The 21,662-nt window shown below is 48.9% G+C and overlaps 1 protein-coding gene across 2 annotated transcripts in view; it reads right to left on the bottom strand.

Moving 5' to 3' along the window:
• Nucleotides 1-311: 311 nt before the first annotated feature.
• The window catches only part of LOC118086696 (protein jagged-1b), a 48,160-nt gene continuing 26,809 nt past the window's right edge, over nucleotides 312-21,662 (bottom strand). Inside the window, exons 6-14 of one of the 2 annotated variants that reach the window (XM_035118633.2) lie at nucleotides 20,317-20,447; nucleotides 16,204-16,323; nucleotides 13,910-14,044; nucleotides 10,248-10,361; nucleotides 8,802-8,969; nucleotides 7,303-7,349; nucleotides 5,808-5,984; nucleotides 4,686-4,827; nucleotides 312-3,784 (exon numbers count right to left, since the gene is read on the bottom strand). In XM_035118633.2, the coding sequence (XP_034974524.2) occupies nucleotides 3,423-3,784; nucleotides 4,686-4,827; nucleotides 5,808-5,984; nucleotides 7,303-7,349; nucleotides 8,802-8,969; nucleotides 10,248-10,361; nucleotides 13,910-14,044; nucleotides 16,204-16,323; nucleotides 20,317-20,447 (1,396 nt within the window). In that variant the 3' untranslated portion in view covers nucleotides 312-3,422. The remainder of the gene's footprint in view (nucleotides 3,785-4,685; nucleotides 4,828-5,807; nucleotides 5,985-7,302; nucleotides 7,350-8,801; nucleotides 8,970-10,247; nucleotides 10,362-13,909; nucleotides 14,045-16,203; nucleotides 16,324-20,316; nucleotides 20,448-21,662) is intronic. The other variant, XM_060275568.1, reaches the window with a different exon arrangement.

Raw genomic sequence — 21,662 nt, 5'->3', positions numbered from 1 at the left:
TGCCGACCTTCTGATCAGCAAGCCCTAGGCTCTGTGGTTTAACCCACAGCGCCACCTGCGTCCCCAGCAGCTCTGAATTACTCACACCCAAAAATAATATTTTAAAGACACCTCACTGAAGAAATTTGCAAAAATTAAGTTTCACCCCCTAAAATGGCACACTCTAGTGACACAAGGAGCCAGTAGGGTCCCTTGTTTAAAGCTGCCCTCTGGTGAAGTGGTTTGGATGCCATAGTATCCGCGATGACAATCGGAACTGTCCTGGGACAGACCACCCCAAGCCAGGAAATGAAATTTCTCCCAAGCCAATAAATGAGGCAAATAAAGTATTTACTCGGGTTTCTTCAACTGTGCCCCAGTACAAAATAACCATCAATTATCATCTTAAAAGTATCCAGAAGATCAACAACAAAAAGTTATAAAGTCATCTTTACAGTATATTACAATTTAAATACATTCACCCACTCCCAGTTGGGGTTGGGGATACTGTTACCCTCCCACCCACTGTTCCTCCCCTTTTTTCAAATCTGTACAAGTTCTATTTGGTTCAGAGTAATGTATTATTCTTATGACTGACAATGGCAACAATGAATACTCTGCCCAGTAGGGAAGGAGGGAGAGACGGGCCTCAATTTGGGTCGGCAACTGGCGGACCTTGGTCCGGATATGCCCAACAAACTCTGGATAACTCAGTCGATACAGCGTGAGACTCTTAAATCGGTTTTTTGTGGGTTTGAGCCCCACGTTGGGCAAAAGATTGGACTAGATGACTCTTGGGGTCCCTTCCAACTTTATGAGATTCTAAGGAAGGGGACTGTGGGGTCCCCTGTTGGCAATGCGGTAAGCAGAGTATATGGAGGCAGGAGGATCTGTGGCAATGAACATTTGTGATCTTCGTCAACCTAGTGCCCTCCGGATGTTTTGGACTACGACTCCCATCAGCCCCTGTCTCTAATTTCATTCATTTGGTCAGCTAACGTTGCTGCCTCCTGTATAGTTTTGGGGTGTCGCTCTTTCACCAGATACTTCAGTTCCCTATTTATGTTGGAAGTTAAATGTGCAATAGGTAATGGTTTGACAAGGATACGTTGAGCATGTATAACGTATTATTTTGGTTTTCCCCAGCTGCCACTTCCAGTCTCCGCATTTCCGTGCCACATCTAGTTAAGGGCGCGCATTTGAGAAACCGTTCTGAATATATTTAAAACTCGTTTATTCTTCAGTAAGATGATCTCAAGCGTTTCCCTGAATTCAAAGAGAAAGTTAATCCGGAGGCTTTCCTCATCTCGTTTGAAAGAGCATGCAACGGCTGATGGGAGTCGTAGTCCAAAACATCCGGAGGGCACCAGGTTGGTGAAGCCTGCTGTAACCAACAATTGAACATCTCCTTGGAAGCACCAAGCGCAACTTGGGGTATGCAATGCGCAGGACTACGGCAACCGGGATGGTTTCACAAAGGAGTGGCTGGCAACTGGGCCGCCTCAGAGGCAGATAAGGGGACACGAAGGGGTCCAGCTTGGCTGCAGGCACCAGACTCAAACAGGCCATTTGCCATACAAGACCTGCCCATGACACTACGCTGCCTGAGGCAAAGGGCAAGATGGCATCGCCCTGTTCTGCGTACAGAATCCAACCAGACGGACGGGTGACTCTGATTTCAACACTAGGTTGGCATCTTCCGCTACATCTGAAGGTCATCAAGCTAGCTTAGGAGGCGGCGAGTCAGCTAGCTTAGGGGACTTGAGTATTGGGGTGTGTTTGTGTGGAGAAACTGCTTCCACCTTCCCGCTAACTGCCGCCTGAGGCAGCTGCTCGCTCAGACTAATGGTAGGGCTGGCCCTAGCTTTCCCCTCCGCAACTGCTCACTGTGCAAACTGATGCACCCCTTACATTGTCTTGTGCAACAGAAACCACAGCGGGCATCTCCTAATGTGGAGCGGCTTCTACAACCCATCATGCATTAGGACCAACACCCCAGCTCATTTGGAGATTACGTTTTTAGTCTCAGTTTAGACCACCGGAACCCCCCCCCCTTCATGGCTGTGAAGCTGGCCGGAGAGCAGGGGCAGGTGTCAAGGCGCTAGATATCTATAGCCAGAACTCACCAGCTGCTGCTTCCGGAGGCTAGGAAAATTCTCGAGGACGAAAAGTCTTGCATCAAATGGCTCTTAAGCATGATGGACTAAAACTGGGCCTTCCAGACGTTCACTAGACTACAACTCCCATCACCCCTGGCCAACGGCCACACTGGCTGTGAGGGCCAGCGGATAGGGGCTGTAGTCCAGTAACACCCAGAGGACCACAGGTTCCCCCATCCCTGGCTTAAAACATCCAGGAGCACAGAGGCACTAGACTTAGGGGGCGGACAGTGTGCCCACCCCCACAAGAGCATCCCGAGTCACCCGACAGGCTGAAAAGGCAGAAAAGATGACCTCTGGCCTGATCCAGGAATGGAGGTCTTAGCTTTGATGTCCCGTGACAAGAGGTGGTCGATACAACTGGGGGGGGTGTACGGCCTTCAAAGGGCTTCTCCTTAGCACATGCGGCACCCCTCCCAGCAGGGCCGGCCCATCATGACGCTCGATGAGGCAGTTGCCTCAGGTGGCAGGCTGTGATGGGTGGCAGATCCAGCCCTCCAAGGAGTGTGACGCTTGCTGCTTCTTGGGCTTTTCCTGTTTTCCCTCAAGTGGCAAACCAGCCCTTCCTCCCAGGTATGTTATGGCCGGCAGTTGTCAGCAACACTTGACCTCAAGGCAATCTTCCGCCCAACCCCCCTGCACTCCATAATGTTGCTCGCCGGACCATGTAGCCAATCACTGGCTAGGTCCAGATGGGCGTGGCCCAGCTCCTCCAATCCCTTCTCTCCATTCAAATTACACCCCCCCCCACACACCTTTAACCCCTTTGGAAGCAGAAGCAAGGCATGGTGACTTTTCATCGTCCTCCGGCCAACCTGGACTCTCTAGGAAAAGTCCGGCAAAGGGAAGTAGCGGAGCCAAAATCCTCCCGGCTTCCATATTGCCTTTGCCAGACTAAAGTTTCTCGCATCGAGAACTAATTTCCCCAACTGATCCCCCTTTAAGGGGTGGGGTCGTCATCCGGTGACCCAACCTGTTGGGCTTCCGCCAGCCAGCACACATGTTTCACAGAAGCTGCTCCTCGCTGCCCTAAAGTGAGAGCAGACAGGAACCCAGAAATACAGCAGTGCTGGGCAAGTATGGACGGACTTCTACTACAAAAGGCTTGATTGGTCAGGAAGGTGCTTTGGGGGTCGCACCCCCCACTTTTTCCGGGGGGGGGCATGCCACTGGGCTCTTTAGCCCCTGATCGCAGGGCTGACGGAGTCCTCCTCTGCGCGTCCAACTCCCCTATCCGCCCTTTTTTTTGCGCACAGCTGAAACACCGTCCCCTCTCCCGCTGGGTCAGAGCAGAGGCCTCGGCAAGGCCGGGGCGGCGTTCAGCCGGTTCAGTTTGGCCCTCTCCTCGTTGGAGATGTCTGTCTTTGGGAGCCCGCAGGGAGGGCGCGTTCCAGGGGGTCGCCCCGCCTTGGCAGCGGCATCGTCTTCCCCGGGCCCCTGCTCGGCGTCGCCGTGAGTGAAGTTGCGGATCAGGTGCACGGCGTCGGGCTGCAGGCTGTTGTTGGTGGCGGGCTCCGGTGCCGCTGGAGGAGTCCCCTGGGATTTGCGGTGGATCCACAGTGCCAGGAGGACCAAGGTGGGGACCGCCAGGACGAGCAGCGCAGCCAGCGGCAGCAGCACATAGAGGATGGTTTTGTTGGCAGCACCTGGAAGGGAGAGGAGTATGAATGAGGCCTTGCCCGCTGGGAAACAAAAAACAGGCATTCTCAAGCTGGAGCCCTCTAGATCTTTCGGACTGCCACTCCCATCATCCTCGGTCAGGCAGCGTGGCTGATGGGAGTTGTAGTCTGGAGGGTTCCGGGTTGAGGAAGGTGGTCCCAAATCACCCTAGGGCTCTGTAAGCCTAGGAGGCCCCAAGTTCAGTCCTTGGCCTCTCCGGGGTTGGGAAAGATGTTTTGCTGGACTACAACTCCCATAATCGCCTGAAGAGGAAACAGGGCTGAGTGAGCTGGAAGAGTCTGTGGCAGAGAGCAGTCCAGAAGCAGAAGCTGGAGAGGCAGAGATTGGGCAGGCTGGTGAGGAAGCCAGGAAGTCCCCCCTGCCTGGTGTCTCAGGATCAGAAGAGGCATGAAAAAGGGGGAGCAGAAATTAGCATCACACATACACAGTCTCCTATTGCTTGGGGGAGGAGGGGACTTAGGCTACTGTGGGAAGCCAGGGACTTTCAGTCTTGGCAACTGATTCATGGGGCAAAACCTACCAGGTTGAGCTGCTGTGCTCCTTAGGCCTGACACTGTGCAGATCGTTGTTGTTTTTTGGCTGATAAACAGTTAAACTCCAACTTCTAATGGCTCGCTCTTTTGACAGCTGGGTTTGTGGGTTCAACGTGGCCCACCGGGCTTCTCTATGTGGCCCCTCGGGACTTTCCCCAGGCCCGCCCCTCACTGGCCTGACTTTGCATCCTTCACCGGGCTGGAATGTGCCCTTGGACCTTGACAGCGCTTCTTCAGAGAGGAGTGTGCATACAAGTGACAGCTGCTGTTGACCTCTCCTATAGCACTCTGGCAGCATTACCCTGGGCCCCACCAGCGGCTCCCTGGCACCTACCTTGGCACACGCCGTCGAGGCAGGCCTCTCGCAGTTGCCGGCAAGCAGCACCTTCAGGGCAAGAGCAGATGTAGCTGCCCTTGCTGCCCACACAGGAAGCATTGTCAGGACATGGGTTCGAGGAGCAGGGATCCACAAAGACCTGCCGGATCCAAACAACAAGGACACAAATTGGTTGCGGAGGGGTGGAGAGGGGGCTGCAACCGGGTGGGGCAGAAATGTTCCAGATCACCAGAGGTGGTTCTAAAGATGACGATCTGCAGAAAGCCTGGACTCCACTCTTCTCTCCCCCCCCCCCTGAAAAGGCATAATTTGCACAGGCAACATTCTGCAATCCATACATCACACAAAGTGAACGCATTTGCATGCATTTTGCATAACATATTCAAATTCCGTTTGTTAATGCACTGCATGAAAGCACAGGTTCTGGAAAGCAAGCCTTATGAGGAAGGTAGGAATGTTTAGCCTGGAGAAGATGGAGAGGTGATATGATATACAAGGTGTTTTTTTTAATGTTTGATGTTTTATTATGCTTTATATTTGTTGGAAGCCGCCTCAAGTGGCTAGTGAAACCCAGTCAGATGGGCAGGGTACACACAGTAAAAATATTATTATTATTATTATTATTATTATTATTATTATTATTATTATTATTACAACTACTACTACTACTACTACTACGGCCACCTTCGATCAGAACCAATGGATTCCAATGACAAGAAAGGAGATTCAGACTAAACACCAGGAAGAACTTTCTGACAGCAAGAGCTGTTAGACAGCAGACTCCCTCAGCAGGTGATGGACTCTCTTTCCTTGGAGGTTTTAAGCAGAGGTTGGGTGAACATCTGCCACGGACGGTCTAGGTGAGATTCCTGCATTGCAGGGGGTTGGACTAGATGACCCTCGGGGGTCCCTTCTAACTCTGCGATTCTATGAAGGCACAGGGGATCGCGCACAGCTTTTGAGGCTTCATGAGAAACAACGCCCAGGTTAATGAAAGAGATCCGCGCAGCACTGTCTCGACACCCTTGCCCTGTGATTCCTTTTAGGAAGTGTTTTAGTTTGGTGCTTTGACCTTGCCCCACAGAAGCCCCAGCCACCCCAGGACCAGGGGACAATTACCTCGCAGTGACTGCCACTAAGCCCAGGAGGGCAGCTGCAAAAGAAGGTCTTGTTTTCCATCTCCTGGCATTGCCCTCCGTGCAGGCAGGGGGCGCCACGACAGGCGCTCAGCTCTGTCTCACACTCTGCGCCTGTGTAGCCCTCCCGGCAGGTGCAGAGGTGCCTTCCGTCTTTCACCTGTTAGGAACAGAGAGGAGGAGGAGGAGAGAGAGAGAGACAGGAACTGGCGTTAGCAGGTCGCCAAGTTGCATAGGGAGGGGAATTGTGGAACACAGGAAGGGGCACAGGAATTGTGGAGCCATAGAGTTGTTGAGTTGGAAGGGACCCAAGGGCCATCTAGACCAACTCACTGCAATGCAGGAATAACGCAAATGGGCTAAAAAGGATCCTGTTAAACGAAATTGTGGACAACTCACAGATGAACTTGCACCAAGGGAAACTGGCCCTCCAAGTATTCCGAACTTAAAAATGGAAAGCGTAATGCTGGTGGTCAACAAAAGAGGTTTAAAGACTGTCTCAAGGCAAATCTTAAAAAGTGTAGTATAAACACTGACAACTGGGAAACACTGGCCTGCAAGCGCTCCAGTTGGAGAACAGCTTTACCAAAGGTGTCATGGGCTTTGAAGAGACTCGATCTTAGGATGCAAGGGAGAAATGTGCTAAGAGGAAGGCATGCTTGGCAAATCCACACCGTGATCAACTCCTGCCTGGAAACCAATGTCCCCACTGTGGAAGGACGTGTGGATCCAGAATTGGCCTCCACAGTCACTTACGGGCCCATTGTTAAAACCGTGTTTATGGAAGACAATCTTACTCGGCTACGAGTGATCGCCAAAGAGAAGAGAAAAGAAAGAGAGAAACCACAACCCTTGTCACCCAGCTCATTGGGATTTTGTGATCCCAATGAGCTTGTGGGATCTGCAGTCAAAGAGGTTCCCCATGCCAGAATGAAGTGGAAGTCTTCCTCCAGGAGGCAGGCGTAAGGCCCACAGAAAGATCATGGGCCGGCAGATATCACAGATCTAGAATACCTAAGCTACTTTATACTGAGGCAACCCATCTACTATATACTTTGGAAAGTTGTCCATCCTGTCTGTTCTCTATAGGTTTGGCTGTCTCTTGATCTCTCGTTGCCAAAGTCAGAGGTTCCTTGGGGGTGGCGGGGAGGCAATCTTTGTCTCTGTTTGGACGCCGTGTTGAATCAAGATGGCGAGCCAAATTGGGCCTGACACTCAGCCCAGTCTGTGGAGATGGTGTTTTCGCTAACAAAGAGCTAACTCCGTCTTTGAACTTTGTGATTACTGGCTGGTGGGCTTCTGTGACAGCAGGGCAGTGGCCCAAGAAAGTCGGTATGGCTGTGAGGATGGAAACAACCTGGCGGGAAGTCTCTGAATTTTTCAGGGTAGCACCCCTTAAACAGCACCCCCCCCCCAATTCTTGATTTTGATTTTTTTTTCTCTTTCTCTCAATCCGACCTGAGCACCCACACACTTACCTGGCAGGTCCCTCCATTGCGACATTGTCTCTGGCAAGAGTTTTCTCCTATTTGGGAATAAGGGAGGGAAAGCAGAAAATGAGTGTAACCAGTTCCCGTGAGAGAAATGCACTATTTATTTAAGACAGTGGTTCCCAATGGGTGCTTCCACATAATCCATTTAGGGGTTCTGTGGCACAACTCACATAACAAAAACTACCATTGAGATATCAAAATTTTCAAAAGTAAAGGGGTCCAAGGGGTCCATGGCTTGGCTTTCGAAAAACAGGGGGTCCACAGTACTTTGCTAATTGGGAACCATGGGTTTCAGACATTTCTATACCCCTTGCGGGACGCGGGTGGCACTGTGGGTTAAACCACAGAGCCTAGGGCTTGCCGATCAGAAGGTCGGCGGTTCGAATCCCCACGACGGGGTGAGCTCCCATTGCTTGGTCCCAACTCCTGCCAACCTAGCAGTTCGAAAGCACATCAAAGTGCAAGTAGATAAATAGGTACCACTTCAAGCGTTTCCGTGTGCTGCTCTGGTTTGCCAGAAGCGGCTTTGTCATGCTGGCCACATGACCCGGAAGCTGTACGCTGGCTCCCTCGGCCAATAAAGTGAGATGAGCGCCGCAACCCCAGAGTCGATCACGACTGGACCTAATGGTCAGGGGTCCCTTTACCTTTATACCCCTTGATTATTCCCCTTTCTCAGCTGTGTACATAAAAAACTACCTATGGAAAACAGGTCAATAAAACAATAACCATTTTATCCGTAAAACCAAACACTACCTTAAAATGTCTGCCGGAACGAGAAAGTCATACATTATATCCGCACTATGCATTGAAAGTGCATCCAGTGCACAGTTAAAGCATGTGGCTTTCCTCAAAGAATTCTGGGAACTGTAGTTTACCCCTTGCAAAGACACAATTCCTGGCACCCTTAACAAACTACAGTTCCCTGATTCTTTGGTGGGGGAGTCATGGGCGTTAAATGTGCGTGGGGTGTGCTGAGGGATCTGCCCTCAGTCTTGCGACTGAGTTCAGCAAGGAAGCCAACCAGATTGCAAAAGGCCATGATGGTTTTCAGCTGAGGTGTCTGGCTCAAAAGCAGCAGTGGGCAACTTCTGGTCTACAAATCCACCTTACAACACCTCCATCCCGGCTTTATCCAAACCTCTACTGTTGCTTAAAACCGCCATTTTAACACCTGCCTTCCCTTTTGCTCTCCTCCTGATGCAAATCCAGAATTGTGATGTGGCACCCCCTGTCCTCCAAAGGCGTGACGACAGCCTTACAGTTCTATGTCTATAGGAAGATAGCTGCCTGGTTCAGAGTCTCACTAGTCATCTATCCAGGGCTCAATTGTCTCATCTGATTGGACAAAGGTCTCTCTGAAGTCTCAGGCACAGGTTTCCCCCTAGCCTTGCTAAGGTGCGCATGTGTTCTTATCGCTGGGTAATAGCCCTTCCCCTTGCTATGAGTACAACTTGCAGTGCGTCAGCCAGATTAAGGCTTACTTTGCTCCGACTCCTGAATGCATGCCGCACCCCACTGGGGTCCCCCGTCCTTACTGATATTGCAGTTTGTTCCAGTCCAGCCATCCAGACAGTCACAGAAATAGCCCCCGATGAGGTTTTTGCACCCACGCGCATGGAGACAAGGGTTCTTCTGGCATTCATTCACATCTGGAAACAAGAACATGGGGAAACGCCAAGCCAAATCAGAGCAAAGGTCTATCAAGGTCAGCACCAACAGCTTCGAACAGTGATCAGCCAGATTGCTCTAGGAAGGAGGGGCGTGATGTCCTAAGGGTTGCCTCTCACTGGTTGTACCCAGCCACTAGAGATATACTACTCCTGTTAATGGAGGTTCAGTCTAAGTATGTGACTAAAACCCAAATGCACCCTTCCTCCAGCAATATGCCCAGTCTGATTTGTAAAGCCATCTAAGAAGAGTGTGCTTTGTGGCAACTGTAAATCACACCAGTTAATCATCAGGGTTCAGAACCTCCATAATGCTTGGGCAGAAGTCATGCCCAAGGACTCCAACCCAGCTGACTCAGGAGAAAAACCACAGAGATTACACCACTTTGCAAGTATCTGGCCTCACGGTTACAGAGAAAAACCTGAAACCAAGATGGAAAGTATCTGGTATCAGTGCAGGATTTAGGCCAGTGCGGGTGGCTCTCCTGGGGATGCAAAATTGAAATGATCCATAATGGGAAAAGATCCATTTGGGGGCGCCCAATCTTGGCCTTGCACAGGGCGCCACATTACAAAAGACTACCCAAAGTCTGCCCCGGTTAAAAGGCTAAAGGCTCCCTGCTTTTCACCTCCCCTAAGTGGCAGTTCTACTGTGGAGCAGCGGAACGAGCACAAACATTCTAACATCCGAGGAGGAAGTCCCAGCCTTCCAGAATGCTGAAAACAGGGCAGGGGTGGTAAGGGAAAGAAGGGTGTTGATTTGGGGGCAGGAAAGAAAAGGAAAATCACACGGGACCAACTGAAAGGGCAACTGAAAGGGAAGAGCAGAGCTGTATTTCCCATAGGGCATAGTGGTGCGTTGTGCCAGGGTGCCAGGCTCTCAGGGGCGCCCCAGCAAGTGGGAGAGCTGTGTGGCTTTGCCGGCGGCCTCCCCTTTCCCTGCGCACCTGCCAGCTGCGCCCCGTCAACCATATGTCTGGCGGGCGTGCAGCTTGCCTCCCAAGCCTCCGCAGGAGGAGAGCAATCCCTGCAGAGGCTTAGGGTGGAAGCTGCACACTGCTAACTATATGGTTGGCAGGGCGCAGCTTCCCCCCCCCCAATCCATGGTAATTTGGGGGCGCTGGGCAGATATTTGCACCCCGGCACCACATCTGCTAAAGACGGCCCTGGGGAAGAGGGGAGGAGGGGGTGATGTGACCCAAGGAGGAAGAGCGACTCCGGAGCACAGAACGTCATGCAACGAAAGGCAAAAAGCCTCACCAATCTGGCAGGTCTTCCCTGTCCACTGAGGAGGGCAGAGGCACTTGAAGCCGTCAGGGAGGTCCTTGCAAGTCCCGCCGTGGCTGCAGGGCTGTGAGAGGCAGTCGGTCACCTCTAGGGGGCAGCAAAATAATGCGCTGCAGTTAGGAGGATCCGCAGCAACAGAGGCAGAGGAAAATCCCAGTGCCTTAATAATCCCTTAACTTTACAGCCATCTATAGGTAAGGCAAGACACCTATAGATCTCTATTAGAAGAAAGTGAGGGAACTCTAAAATTAAAAGAATACGCAGAAATAAAACATTTATTGACCACCTGGCTGCAATATTTTGAAATAAATCAAAGATTGAAAATTGACAAAAAATTGGGGTTCGATGGGGAAATGTCAAAATTAGAGGAAATACTAATAGTGAACAAGAACAAATATATAAAAAATTTATATCAGATAATCTTAAAATGGAGAACTGAAGAAGAAATGACGAAGGATTTTATGATTAAGTGGGGTCAAGACCTGGGAAAAACTATCCCAATACAGAAATGGGAAAATTTATGGGGAAAAGATTCAAATTTTACGCCCAATTACGATCTTAAGGAAAACATCCTGAAAATGCAAAATAGATGGTACTTGACCCCACTAAAAATGTCTAAAATGTACCCAGGGACCAGCAACCTATGTTGGAGGTGTAGAAAGGGGGTCGGAACATTTATCCACATGTGGTGGAATTGTAGTGTGATCAGAGAATTCTGGGAAATGTTGTATAATGAATTAAAGAAAATGTTAAAGTATTCCTTTAGAAAAAGCCCCGAAATGTTCCTCCTTGGAATGATACCTGAGGACATTCAACCAAGCGATAGATGTATAGTCAGCTATGCGGTAGCAGCCGCCAGGTTATTGATTGCAAAAAATTGGAAAACCACGGAAATTCCAAGTAAAGAAGATTGGCAAATAAAGTTATTCAATTATTACAACTTGGCGAAAAATCATGAAGAAATTAGAGGGAAAAACCCAGAGGAGACCATAAAAATCTGGATACCATTTATTAACTATATTAAGAATAAATTGGAAAAACCAAATATAATCTTAGATGTCTAACAATTCTGTCATAAATAAATTACCTAGAGAATATACAATTGTGCTAATATAATATGTATATATATATATATATTTTCTCTGTTGGTATTGTGGAATGAATTAAGGTATGTAATGAATAAGTGGAATACATAAGGATAAGCTAGAAGCAGGATGAGAAGCGCAGGGGGTGGGATAGGGGAGGGGTGGGGGGAAAGAGATGAAGTGGGTTCAATAATGAGATGAGACAAATGTTTTTATTGATTTTATTGGTTTGTATTGTTTTTTCTTTTTTGATACTAATAAAGTTTCTTTAAAAAAAAAAAAAAACTTTACAGCCATCTAACGACAGTGGAATTAACGCAGCGCCCAGCGGTTTGCAAAAGTGCACTTCTGCTAGCAGTTACGGCAACCTGAACCTTAGAACAGAGATGCCGCTTTTGAAGGTTTATGCCTCTTACCGTTACAGAGTTGGGGAAAATGAAACCACACAGAAAACATGCATGTGGAATTCAATGCATAAATAGTAGAAGAGTTGGAAGGTACCCCAAGGTTCATCTAGTCCAACCCCCTGCAATGCAGGATTCTCAGCTGAAGGATCTGCGGTAGATAACCATGCAATGTATTGTGGCAAAAGACTTGTTAGTCTAGCCCAGCCATCACCAATCGGGTGTCCTTCAGCTGCTCTGAACTACAACTCCCATCCCACACTGGGGCCGATGGGAGTTTGTAGTCCAAAACAGCTTGGGTCTCTGTTGGCTTATAGCCCAAACATGGCTATTCTACTGGAATGAATTAATACCAGTTTAGCATTTATTGCGGCTTTAAAGTTCCCACACTTCAGCTTTCCTTTGGAAACACCTTGGGCAGCCCTGACTCTGACATCCAAAAAACCTCTGAAACCGTTGTACTTTAAAAAGTAGCCTCTATTTTTGATGAAGTTTATAATTCCTGGGGCCTATCTCTGGACTGCATCTCATTTTTAAGCATCCGTGTCCCCAAAACTCATCAGTCCTTCCCCCACCCAAAAAAGTGGGAGGAGGTCATCCCGTTAGCTGAAAGTACTGATGTTTGAAACATCAACAATTTATTTTTATTTTATTTATTTCTTAAACATCCAGTTGGCATATACAGAGTTTTAATGCATATAATCTATCAGCAAAATTAACTTGATGCAAAGTCGAATTTTGCATAACTTGGGCTGGAACCTCAATAAAGGAGAAAATAAAAGTAAGAAAAAAACCAAAAAAGGAAAAAGCGAGGGAAAATAGGAAACACTTATTCATCCATTTGAGGTTCCCTTTCTACTCGATGGAAAAATTGAAGTCACATAAAAATTAGGCATGTGGAATAAATGATTAAGTAGGCTCGATCTTCTAAAATTCATGCCCATCTATTAAACGGTCTGAACTCAGTAAAAGATCGACGTTTAATAAGCATTTTCCATTCAGATTAAAAATTTGCAAAGCTGAGTGCTCACACACATCATGCGCATCCCTCCTCGAAAACATTTGTGCATTTCCACCTTTGAAAAACTTTACATCTGTTCCCAAAGTTTGCAAGTGAGAGTTCTAACACTCTTGTTTCCTTCTTTGTAAGTAAACACGGTCATTTGTTTATTTTTAAAAATGCCCTTTAGACCTGGACTGTTAAGATTAGTAAAAGCAAACATCGCATTTGAGCTCTTCTCAAGCTATGGAAATTGCATGAGGTTCCCCACAGCTCTGAGAGGACATACTTGGCCTGGCAGAACAGAGGCAGGGGGCAGAGAGAGAGGGAGGGAGGGAGAGAGGGAGGGAGGGAGGGAGGGAGGGAGGGAGGGAGGGAGGGAGAGAGAGAGAGAGAGAGAGAGAGAGAGAGAGAGAGAGAGAGAGAGAGAGAGAGAGAGAGAGAGAGACTGGCTCTGAAGAGTCCTAAGAACCTAAGAAAAGGATGAAAAGAAGAGAGAACTCCAACTAAAGAAGAATGGATAAAAAAGATGATGGACTACACAGAAATGGCAGAAATGACCAGGAAGATCAGACACCAAGGTGATAACCAATTTAATAAAGAATGGCATAATTTTTTATGGATTACATTAAGGAGCACTGTAAACAACTAAAAACGTTAACAGGATTGTTATAACACTTGTAATTTGGTACGGGTTAAAAAGGGATGTAAACAAAGCTGGAAAAATGAAATTAGATGCAGTAAAAGATAAAAAATGAGGGAGGGGAAGCCTGCAGGTTCAGAGAACCCCATAATTGTGTAAAAATGATTATGTTTAAGTATAAACAAAATTATTTGTAAAAAAAAGCGAAATTTATTAAATAAAAAAAGAACCTAAGACGTGTTTGCTGGATCCGGCCGATGGCTCATCTAGTCCAGCATCCTGTTCTCACAGTGGCCTCCCAGATGCCTGTGGGGAGCCCGCAAGCAGGATTCGAACACAAGAGCCCTCTCCCTTCCTGGGGTTTCCAGGAACTGGTACTCAAAAGGATTGCTGCGTCCAACCGTGGAGGCAGAGCAGCGCCATTGTGTGGGACCGAACATTATCACTGACTTCTCTTTCTCCCCAACACCTCCCCAATTTCCTCCAAGCTAGAAGCCGCTTACCGTGCTGACACAACTCCCCACTCCATCCTGGGGGGCACATGCACCGGAAACCAGATGAGGTGTTGAGGCACGTTCCGCCATTGGCACAGAGCTCAGGAGTGCAAGTTAATTCGGCAACAGGTAACGGAAGGAGAGCTGGCGTCGGGGAGATACAGGTAAGAGAAGGCACAAGGCTGCTTTGCAAACGGGCCTACCCCAAAGCTGCTAGTCCACAGTAAGGTCTACTAGCTGGCCCTCCCCTTCATGCTTACGGCCGCCATGGGGTTGGGCACGAAAATTAAAACAGACCCCACTCTCAAGAAGTTCCTCAGTTCACCTGGAAATTATCCTCACCTCGCCAAAGGCGATCAGGCAGGTGGCTCAGGAAGCGAGCCCTCCCAGCTTCTCCAAGCTCCCCACTTTGACTGCCGAATCCCACCCAATTTCCAGAGCTGGCGCGAAATGGGCGAGGGAGACACAGGTCTCTTCTCCCAGCCTGGATTGGAAAAAGAACCCTCCTCCGTTTATGACCTCTGCATCTCCTCCTGGAGCAAAGAGTGGAGTCATTTTCCATGCCCAGACTATCATTCCGCCCAGTTCTCTGTTAACAAACCAGCTTCTGATTTCCAGTCCCTCCCATCACACAGCTGAGAAAACATTTCTGAAGCAAGGGGGGGAGGGGATTTTGTCCCATCCCAAAAAGCAAATGCACTTCCTGGCTTCCAGACTGTAGCTAAAAATTAATCATTTTTTCTGGGAGCCAAGGACAGCCCGGATATACAAGCGACCCCACCAAGTAAAATGCATTGCAAGATTATATTTTATGTACCATATTTCTACTGTATCTCAAACTTCCTCCACGGAGCTGAAGCTGGCATAGATAGGAAGTGGGGGCACCTCTTTTTTCTTTCTTTTTTTGCGGTAAATATTTATTTCTTAGAAGGTGAAATTTCAAACTGATTACCTGATTAGTCAAATAAACATTCTAGGCCTACTTATAAGTCAGGTGACTCCTAGGTTGCTTGGAGGTTTTTTCATAGAATCAAGCGTTATATGAGTTTTACAAAAGATATAAAAAATAAATAAACAACATTAGTATATTTGGAAATAAGTTTATATATAGCTCCCAGTTAGGTCACTTTGTGTCCTTGGGTGCTAACAAGGTACCAGTATTTCAATCAGAAAGTAAGCTGTCCATCCCACAGGGTTTTGGGTTCTCCTTTTTTTGTAATTTTAAAATGTGCGCTGTATTTATCCTCTTTAGTTTGTTCCTTTGATTGTTTTGTGGTTTATATATTTTGGGAAGTGCAATTTGTATCGCATCCCTGCCCTGAGGCTTTTATGATGATGGGGAGATTAGAAGCGTGCTTAACAACAAATGGGGGCACCTCATTCAATTAGCTCGCTGGCTGAGTGGGGGTAGGGACCCCTGACACCCATGTTCAACTCTGACACCCAACCACTTTGCTAGTTTAGTTTACAGTGGTACCTCAGTTTAAGTACACAATTGGTTCTGGAAGTCTGTACTTGAACTGAAGCGTACTTAACCTGAAGCGAACTTTCCCATTGAAAGTAATGGAAAGTGGATTAATCTGTTCCAGACGGGTCCGCGGAGTACTTAAACTGAAAGTACTCAAACCCAAGTGTACTTAAACCGAGGTATGACTGTATTTGATTCTACTTTGGTTTATTTTTGTATAGTTAGAAAGTATAAGAAAAGAGCACGTTTAAATCAATATTTAACGGTATAATTATTTAAGGTTATCATCATCATCACTATTACCTTTTCTTTGTACGTGTATTTAAGATTGTGCATGATATCCATGGATTTCAATTAATAATAATAATAATAATAAGGGGGGGAAGCGGGTGGCCAATGCAGTGCCCTGAAGATCAGGGGTAGGCAACCTAAGGCCCGTGGGCTGGATGCGGCCCAATCGCCTTCTCAATCCGGCCCACGGACGGTTCGGGAATCAGTGTGTTTTTACATGAGTAGAATGTGTGCTTTTATTTAAAATGCATCTCTGGGTTATTTGTGCGGCATAGGAATTCATTCATTCCCCCCCCCCCCAAAAAAAAATATAGTCCAGCCCACTACATGGTCCACGGCTGAAAAAGATTGCTGACCCCTGCCTGAAGATGGACTACAACTCCCATCATCCCTGACTGGCTATGGCCAATAGGAGTTCCACTCAAAGCATCAGGAGGAGTATACCTGCAGCACACCAAAATAGGGGAGGGATTAGGGGAGGGATCCTGCAAGGCAACCGTTCTGGAGGGGCTTTTCTCACCCGACATTTCGAGTCGCCGCTCACCTTCCTCGCAGTTCCGGCCGTGGAATCCATCGGGACAAAGGCACTCGTACTCGTTCGGCTCGTTGTTTGCACAGGTGCCACCGTTTTTGCACGGGCGGTGCGACCCGCAGTAGTTCAGATCTGGGCAAGGAGGAAAGCTAAGGTGATCCCTTGGTTCCAGAGAGTTTGCATCTTTCCATCATCTCTGTGCTTTGATCTAAAGAAGTATCCCCAGTCTATTGGCATGTATGAAGAGCACTTCTATATATCTGACAGCGGCCTTGCTATCAAGAGTGCTTATGAAGGATTTGCTGGAGAGTACCCAGGTGGCTCTGTGGGTTAAACCACTGAGCCTAGGGCTTGCTGATCAGAAGGTCAGCGGTTTGAATCCCTGTGACGGGGTGAGCCCCCATTGCTCGGTCCCAGCTCCTGCCAACCTAGCAGTTCGAAAGCACGTCAAAATGCTACAGTGGGAAGGTAAACGGCGTTTCCATGTGCTGCTCTGGTTTGCCAGAAGCGGCTTTGTCATGCTGGCCACATGACCTGGAAGCTGTACGCCGGCTCCCTCGGCCAATAATGCGAGATGAGCGCGCAACTCCAGAGTCGGTCACGACTGGACCTAATGGTCAGGGGTCCCTTTACCTTTACCTTTTACCAGCAAAAATGACTCCTGTGTGCTTCAATTCTTCCTTAATATACCTGTTTCAGGTTCAGGATGCACATATATCTGGGTGTACATCACACTAGGGATTGTCAGGGGCGTAGCCAGGATCAAAACTAGGGGGGGGCAAGCCATGGTCGTTCAGGGGCGGGGCCAAGGCACAGAAGGGGAGGGGCCACAAAGTGGGCGGGGCTAAAGGGCCAACGGGCCTGATGACATCGTGGCGGTGGCAGCAGCGGCTACCTTGTGCTTCTGGGGCTGGTAGCGTTGGCGGCTACCCTGCTTGGCTGGAGAGGACGGGAGGGTCGGGCAGGCGAGAGGGGGTGGCAGGGCGGGCGAGGGCGAGGCAAGACATGGCCGCAGCCACGACGGCTCCGAGGCGTTGCTGCATATCAGCATAATATTTCAACCATGGTTCAAGCCCCACCTTAGGAAAAAATCCTGCATTGCAGGGGGTTGGACTAGATGACCCTTGTGGTCCCTTCCGACTACAATTCTATGATTCTATTGATATATTACCATAGCATATGCATCATTCTGCCTTCTTGAATTGTCCTACTCCTAGGCATAGCATCCAACTCCTAGAGGCCTAGGTGCCCCCCCCCCATTACTGGTAAATACCGTATTTGAAAGAGTCATCCCCCCATGTTGATGGGCTTTCTATGTGGGGCTTATCTGCCCCCCCCCGTATTTTATTAAGGATGGAAGAGGGAGGGAAGGAAGGAAGAAATAGAGAGAGAGATAACTCATATTTGTGGGTGTCTCTGGATGACGCTGTGATGCTGGAACTCTGCAGCAAGAGGACAGGAGGGTCGGGCAGGCGAGAGGGGGTGGAAGGGCGGGCAAGGGCGGGGCAAGGCATGGCCGCAGCCACGACGGCTCCGAGGCGTTGCTGCATATCAGCATAATATTTCAACCATGGTTCAAGCCCCACCTTAGGAAAAAATCCTGCATTGCAGGGGGTTGGACTAGATGACCCTTGTGGTCCCTTCCGACTACAATTCTATGATTCTATTGATATATTACCATAGCATATGCATCATTCTGCTTTCTTGAATTGTCCTACTCCTAGGCATAGCATCCAACTCCTAGAGGCCTAGGTGCCCCCCCCAATTACTGGTAAATACCGTATTTGAAAGAGTCATCCCCCCATGTTGATGGGCTTTCTATGTGGGGCTTATCTGCCCCCCCCCCGTATTTTATTAAGGATGGAAGAGGGAGGGAAGGAAGGAAGAAATAGAGAGAGAGATAACTCATATTTGTGCGTGTCTCTGGATGACGCTGTGATGCTGGAACTCTGCAGCAAGAGGACAGGAGGGTCGGGCAGGCGAGAGGGGGTGGAAGGGCGGGCGAGGGCGGGGCAAGGCATGGCCGCAGCCACGACGGCTCCGAGGCGTTGCTGCATATCAGCATAATATTTCAACCATGGTTCAAGCCCCACCTTAGGAAAAAAATCCTGCATTGCAGCAGGTTGGACTAGATGACCCTTGTGGTCCCTTCCGACTACAATTCTACGATTCTATTGATATATTACCATACCATATGCATCATTCTGCTTTCTTGAATTGCCCTACTCCTAGGCATAGCAGCCAACTCCTAGAGGCCTAGGTGCCCCTCTCCCCCCCCCAATTACTGGTAAATACCGTATTTGAAAGAGTCATCCCCCCATGTTGATGGGCTTTCTATGTGGGGCTTATCTGCCCCCCCGTATTTTATTAAAGATGGAAGAGGGAGGGAAGGAAGGAAGAAATAGAGAGAGGGATAACTCATATTTGTGGGTGCCTCTGGGTGACGCTGGTATGCTGGAACTCTGCATGTACAGGAGCCTTGTAAGCAGCTTTCTCTCTGCTTGATTTACAGCAGGCACGTCCAACAGGTAGATTGTGATCTACCAGTAGATCACTGGATGTCTGTGGTAGATCACTGGTAGGTCACTGGCACCCCTAAAAAAAGCTCACCCAAAATTTTCCTCCTCCCTCAAAAAAGTTGAACTATGACCTGAAGCCCTAAACAAAAATGGACCTCCCTCCCTCCTAAAAGAAGCTCAACAAGTTTGACCTAAACCCCAAAAAACAGGGCTTCCCTTCCTTTAAAAAAAACTCAACAGCTTTGACCTGAACCCCCCAAAAGGGGGTAGATCACCCCCAGTTTTAAACTCTGAGTAGATCAGAGTCTCTTGGGAGGTGGCCACCCCTGATTTACAGTATACAGATGCAGGAGGAGGGGCAGACTGGAACACCAATGCTTTTTATAAACATCACTGTGTCTGTCAAAGCTACAGCCCCCCCCTTCTTATTCACTTCTTTTTAGCCTTGCAGAGCCACCTTAGTCAAATTGAATCCCCTGAGTCTGCACCCTCATTAAATCGCCAATAGAACTCTTAATGCTCCTGAATGCTCATTAACAGCTCCCACTTAAGAACAATAGGGTGAAATGGTCAGCTATCGAATCTTGCCTGGGGATATATGCTCCATTGTCTTAACTGCTTAACTACTGGTAGCCACTTTGCTTTATTTATTTGATGTGTTTTTGTTACTGCTGTGTGTCCCCCCCCCCCCAGCAAGCGGAGACTTAGCTGCTCTTGCTAAAGCAAAGCCCTTTCCACTTCAGTTTTTGGAGGGGGAAAGTGCTGGTTATGGTCTGTAAAATACATTAGTTTTTTTGCTTCTAGGGGGGGGCAGCTGCCCCCTCCTGCCCCCCTGCCTACGCCCATGGGGATTGTCATGGTTTGGCTGCTTTGTTGTATAATTAGTTTAGCCAAAACTAAAGAGAAGAAGCGCCCATTTAACCTTGCCGCTTAGCAAATGGACCTCTGCTTCCTGGGTCATCAGAGGTACAAGAGAAGTGGAAGAGAAAATGCAGACTCTCTTATCCCTGGGAATAAAAACTTCGCAGTGTGTGGTTGCAGAAGCTGCAGGATCTTGACCTCTCTGTGTCTTAGAAGTATTTATTGTTGGGTTGTTGTTGTTGTTTGTATCTTTAGTATATAGATCTTATTGTGGTTTATGTGGAAATCATTCAGCTTGGTTGAGTATTTGTTTAATATTTTATGTATTGTTTATGACCAATTTTGTTATGTTGTAGTTATGTATTTTTTCATATTGTAAGTCGCCTTGAGCATGGTTTGAACTGTGCAAAGGCAACATACAAATAAAATTATGTATGTATGTATGTATGTATGTATGTATGTATGTATGTATGTATGTACGTACGTACGTATGTATGTATGTATCTACCTGTTTGGGCCTGACTCTGCTCCCTTCTCTGGCCTACCATCGCCAGGCTTTTCAGGCGCAACACAAAATAATTTAAAACAAAGGAACCTGTCAGTAGAACATGAAAAGCAATGGCAAAGAACCCCAGAGGTTGGGTTCAACTTGTGTCATAGAGTAGCCTGGGGGAAATTCCAGACTGTCCCATTTCCAGTAGTAGCCAAGCCTCTATTGAGCATGCTCCAGGTGGAGAGGGCTCACCTTTGTCGCAGAGGATGCCCCCCCAGTTGGTCTCACAGTCGCACTTCCAAGGCTCGGTGCAGCTGCCGTGGACACAGCCTGGGAAAAGAATGCACTCGTCGCAGAGGTGGCCGGTCCACCCATAGTGGCACCTGGGAAGAGGAAGGGGAAAGCTCAGAGCTGGTGCAGCACAGTGGTTATGAGCAGGAGATGCGAGCATCTTTTTAAAAAATACTTCCTCTCTAAAAGCGATTCCTCTCCTTCTCCCTGGCTGTCCTGGAACTGCCTCCTAGAATGGACTCTATGACTCTCTGGTGCCATCTCTCTCTCTCTCTCTCTTCATCCAAGTCCCTCCTCAGAATCTACTGTTTTGAGTAAGTCCTCAAGTGCCTCGGGGCAAGGGACTGTTCTTTTGTCCTCATCATACTGTAGCAGGGGTCCAAAGGGCCACAATTAAGGTGATAGTATAAATCCTTATAAATCTTGGAATATGCTTATATTAGAAGAGTGATGACATCCTATATAATAATGTCCATGTTGTCCCTGCGTCCAGATGTCCCGTGTGTCCCTGGGTCACTGCGCATGTGCCCCAGGGATACAGGGATTGGACAGCAGAGACTGCGCGCGCGCACTCTCCCCCCACTCTGCCTCCTCCAACCGCCGCTCCCGCCGGGGTGGAGGCCGGCGAAGGCCTCCTCACAACCCTCCCTGGCCGTGAGGAGCGGCGGTTGGAGGAGGCGGGGGGGGGGGAGAGTGCGCGCGTCCTTCCTGTCGGCGGCTGGGGGAGAGGAAGGAAGGAGGAGAAAGCGCCGCTTTCTCCTCCTCCGTTCCTGTCCCCCTGCCGCCGACAGTAAGGACGGGTCCCAGGGTTCGGAGAAGCGCTGCGCAAGCGCTTCTCCGAACCCCGGGATGTCTGCTTCCTGTCGGCGGCTGGGAGAGAGGAACGGAGGAGGAGAAAGCAGCGCTTTCTCCTCCTCCGTTCCTGTCCCCCTGCCGCCGACAGTAAGGACAGGTCCCAGGGTTCGGAGAAGCGCTGCGCAAGCGCTTCTCCAAACCCCAGGATGTCTCCTTGCTGTCGGCGGCTGGGAGAGAGGAACGGAGGAGGAGAAAGCAGCGCTTTCTCCTCCTCCGTTCCTGTCCCCCTGCCGCCGACAGCAAGGACAGGTCCCAGGGTTCGGAGAAGCGCTGCACAAGCGCTTCTCCAAACCCCAGGATGTCTCCTTGCTGTCGGCGGCTGGGAGAGAGGAACGGAGGAGGAGAAAGCAGCGCTTTCTCCTCCTCCGTTCCTGTCCCCCTGCCGCCGACAGTAAGGACAGGTCCCAGGGTTCGGAGAAGCGCTGCGCAAGCGCTTCTCCAAACCCCAGGAT

Source organism: Zootoca vivipara, chromosome 6 (assembly GCF_963506605.1).
Source record: "Zootoca vivipara chromosome 6, rZooViv1.1, whole genome shotgun sequence".
Taxonomy (NCBI): domain Eukaryota; kingdom Metazoa; phylum Chordata; class Lepidosauria; order Squamata; family Lacertidae; genus Zootoca; species Zootoca vivipara.
The sequence above is the reverse complement of the archived record's forward strand: the minus strand, read 5'-3'. Positions and strand labels throughout refer to the sequence as shown.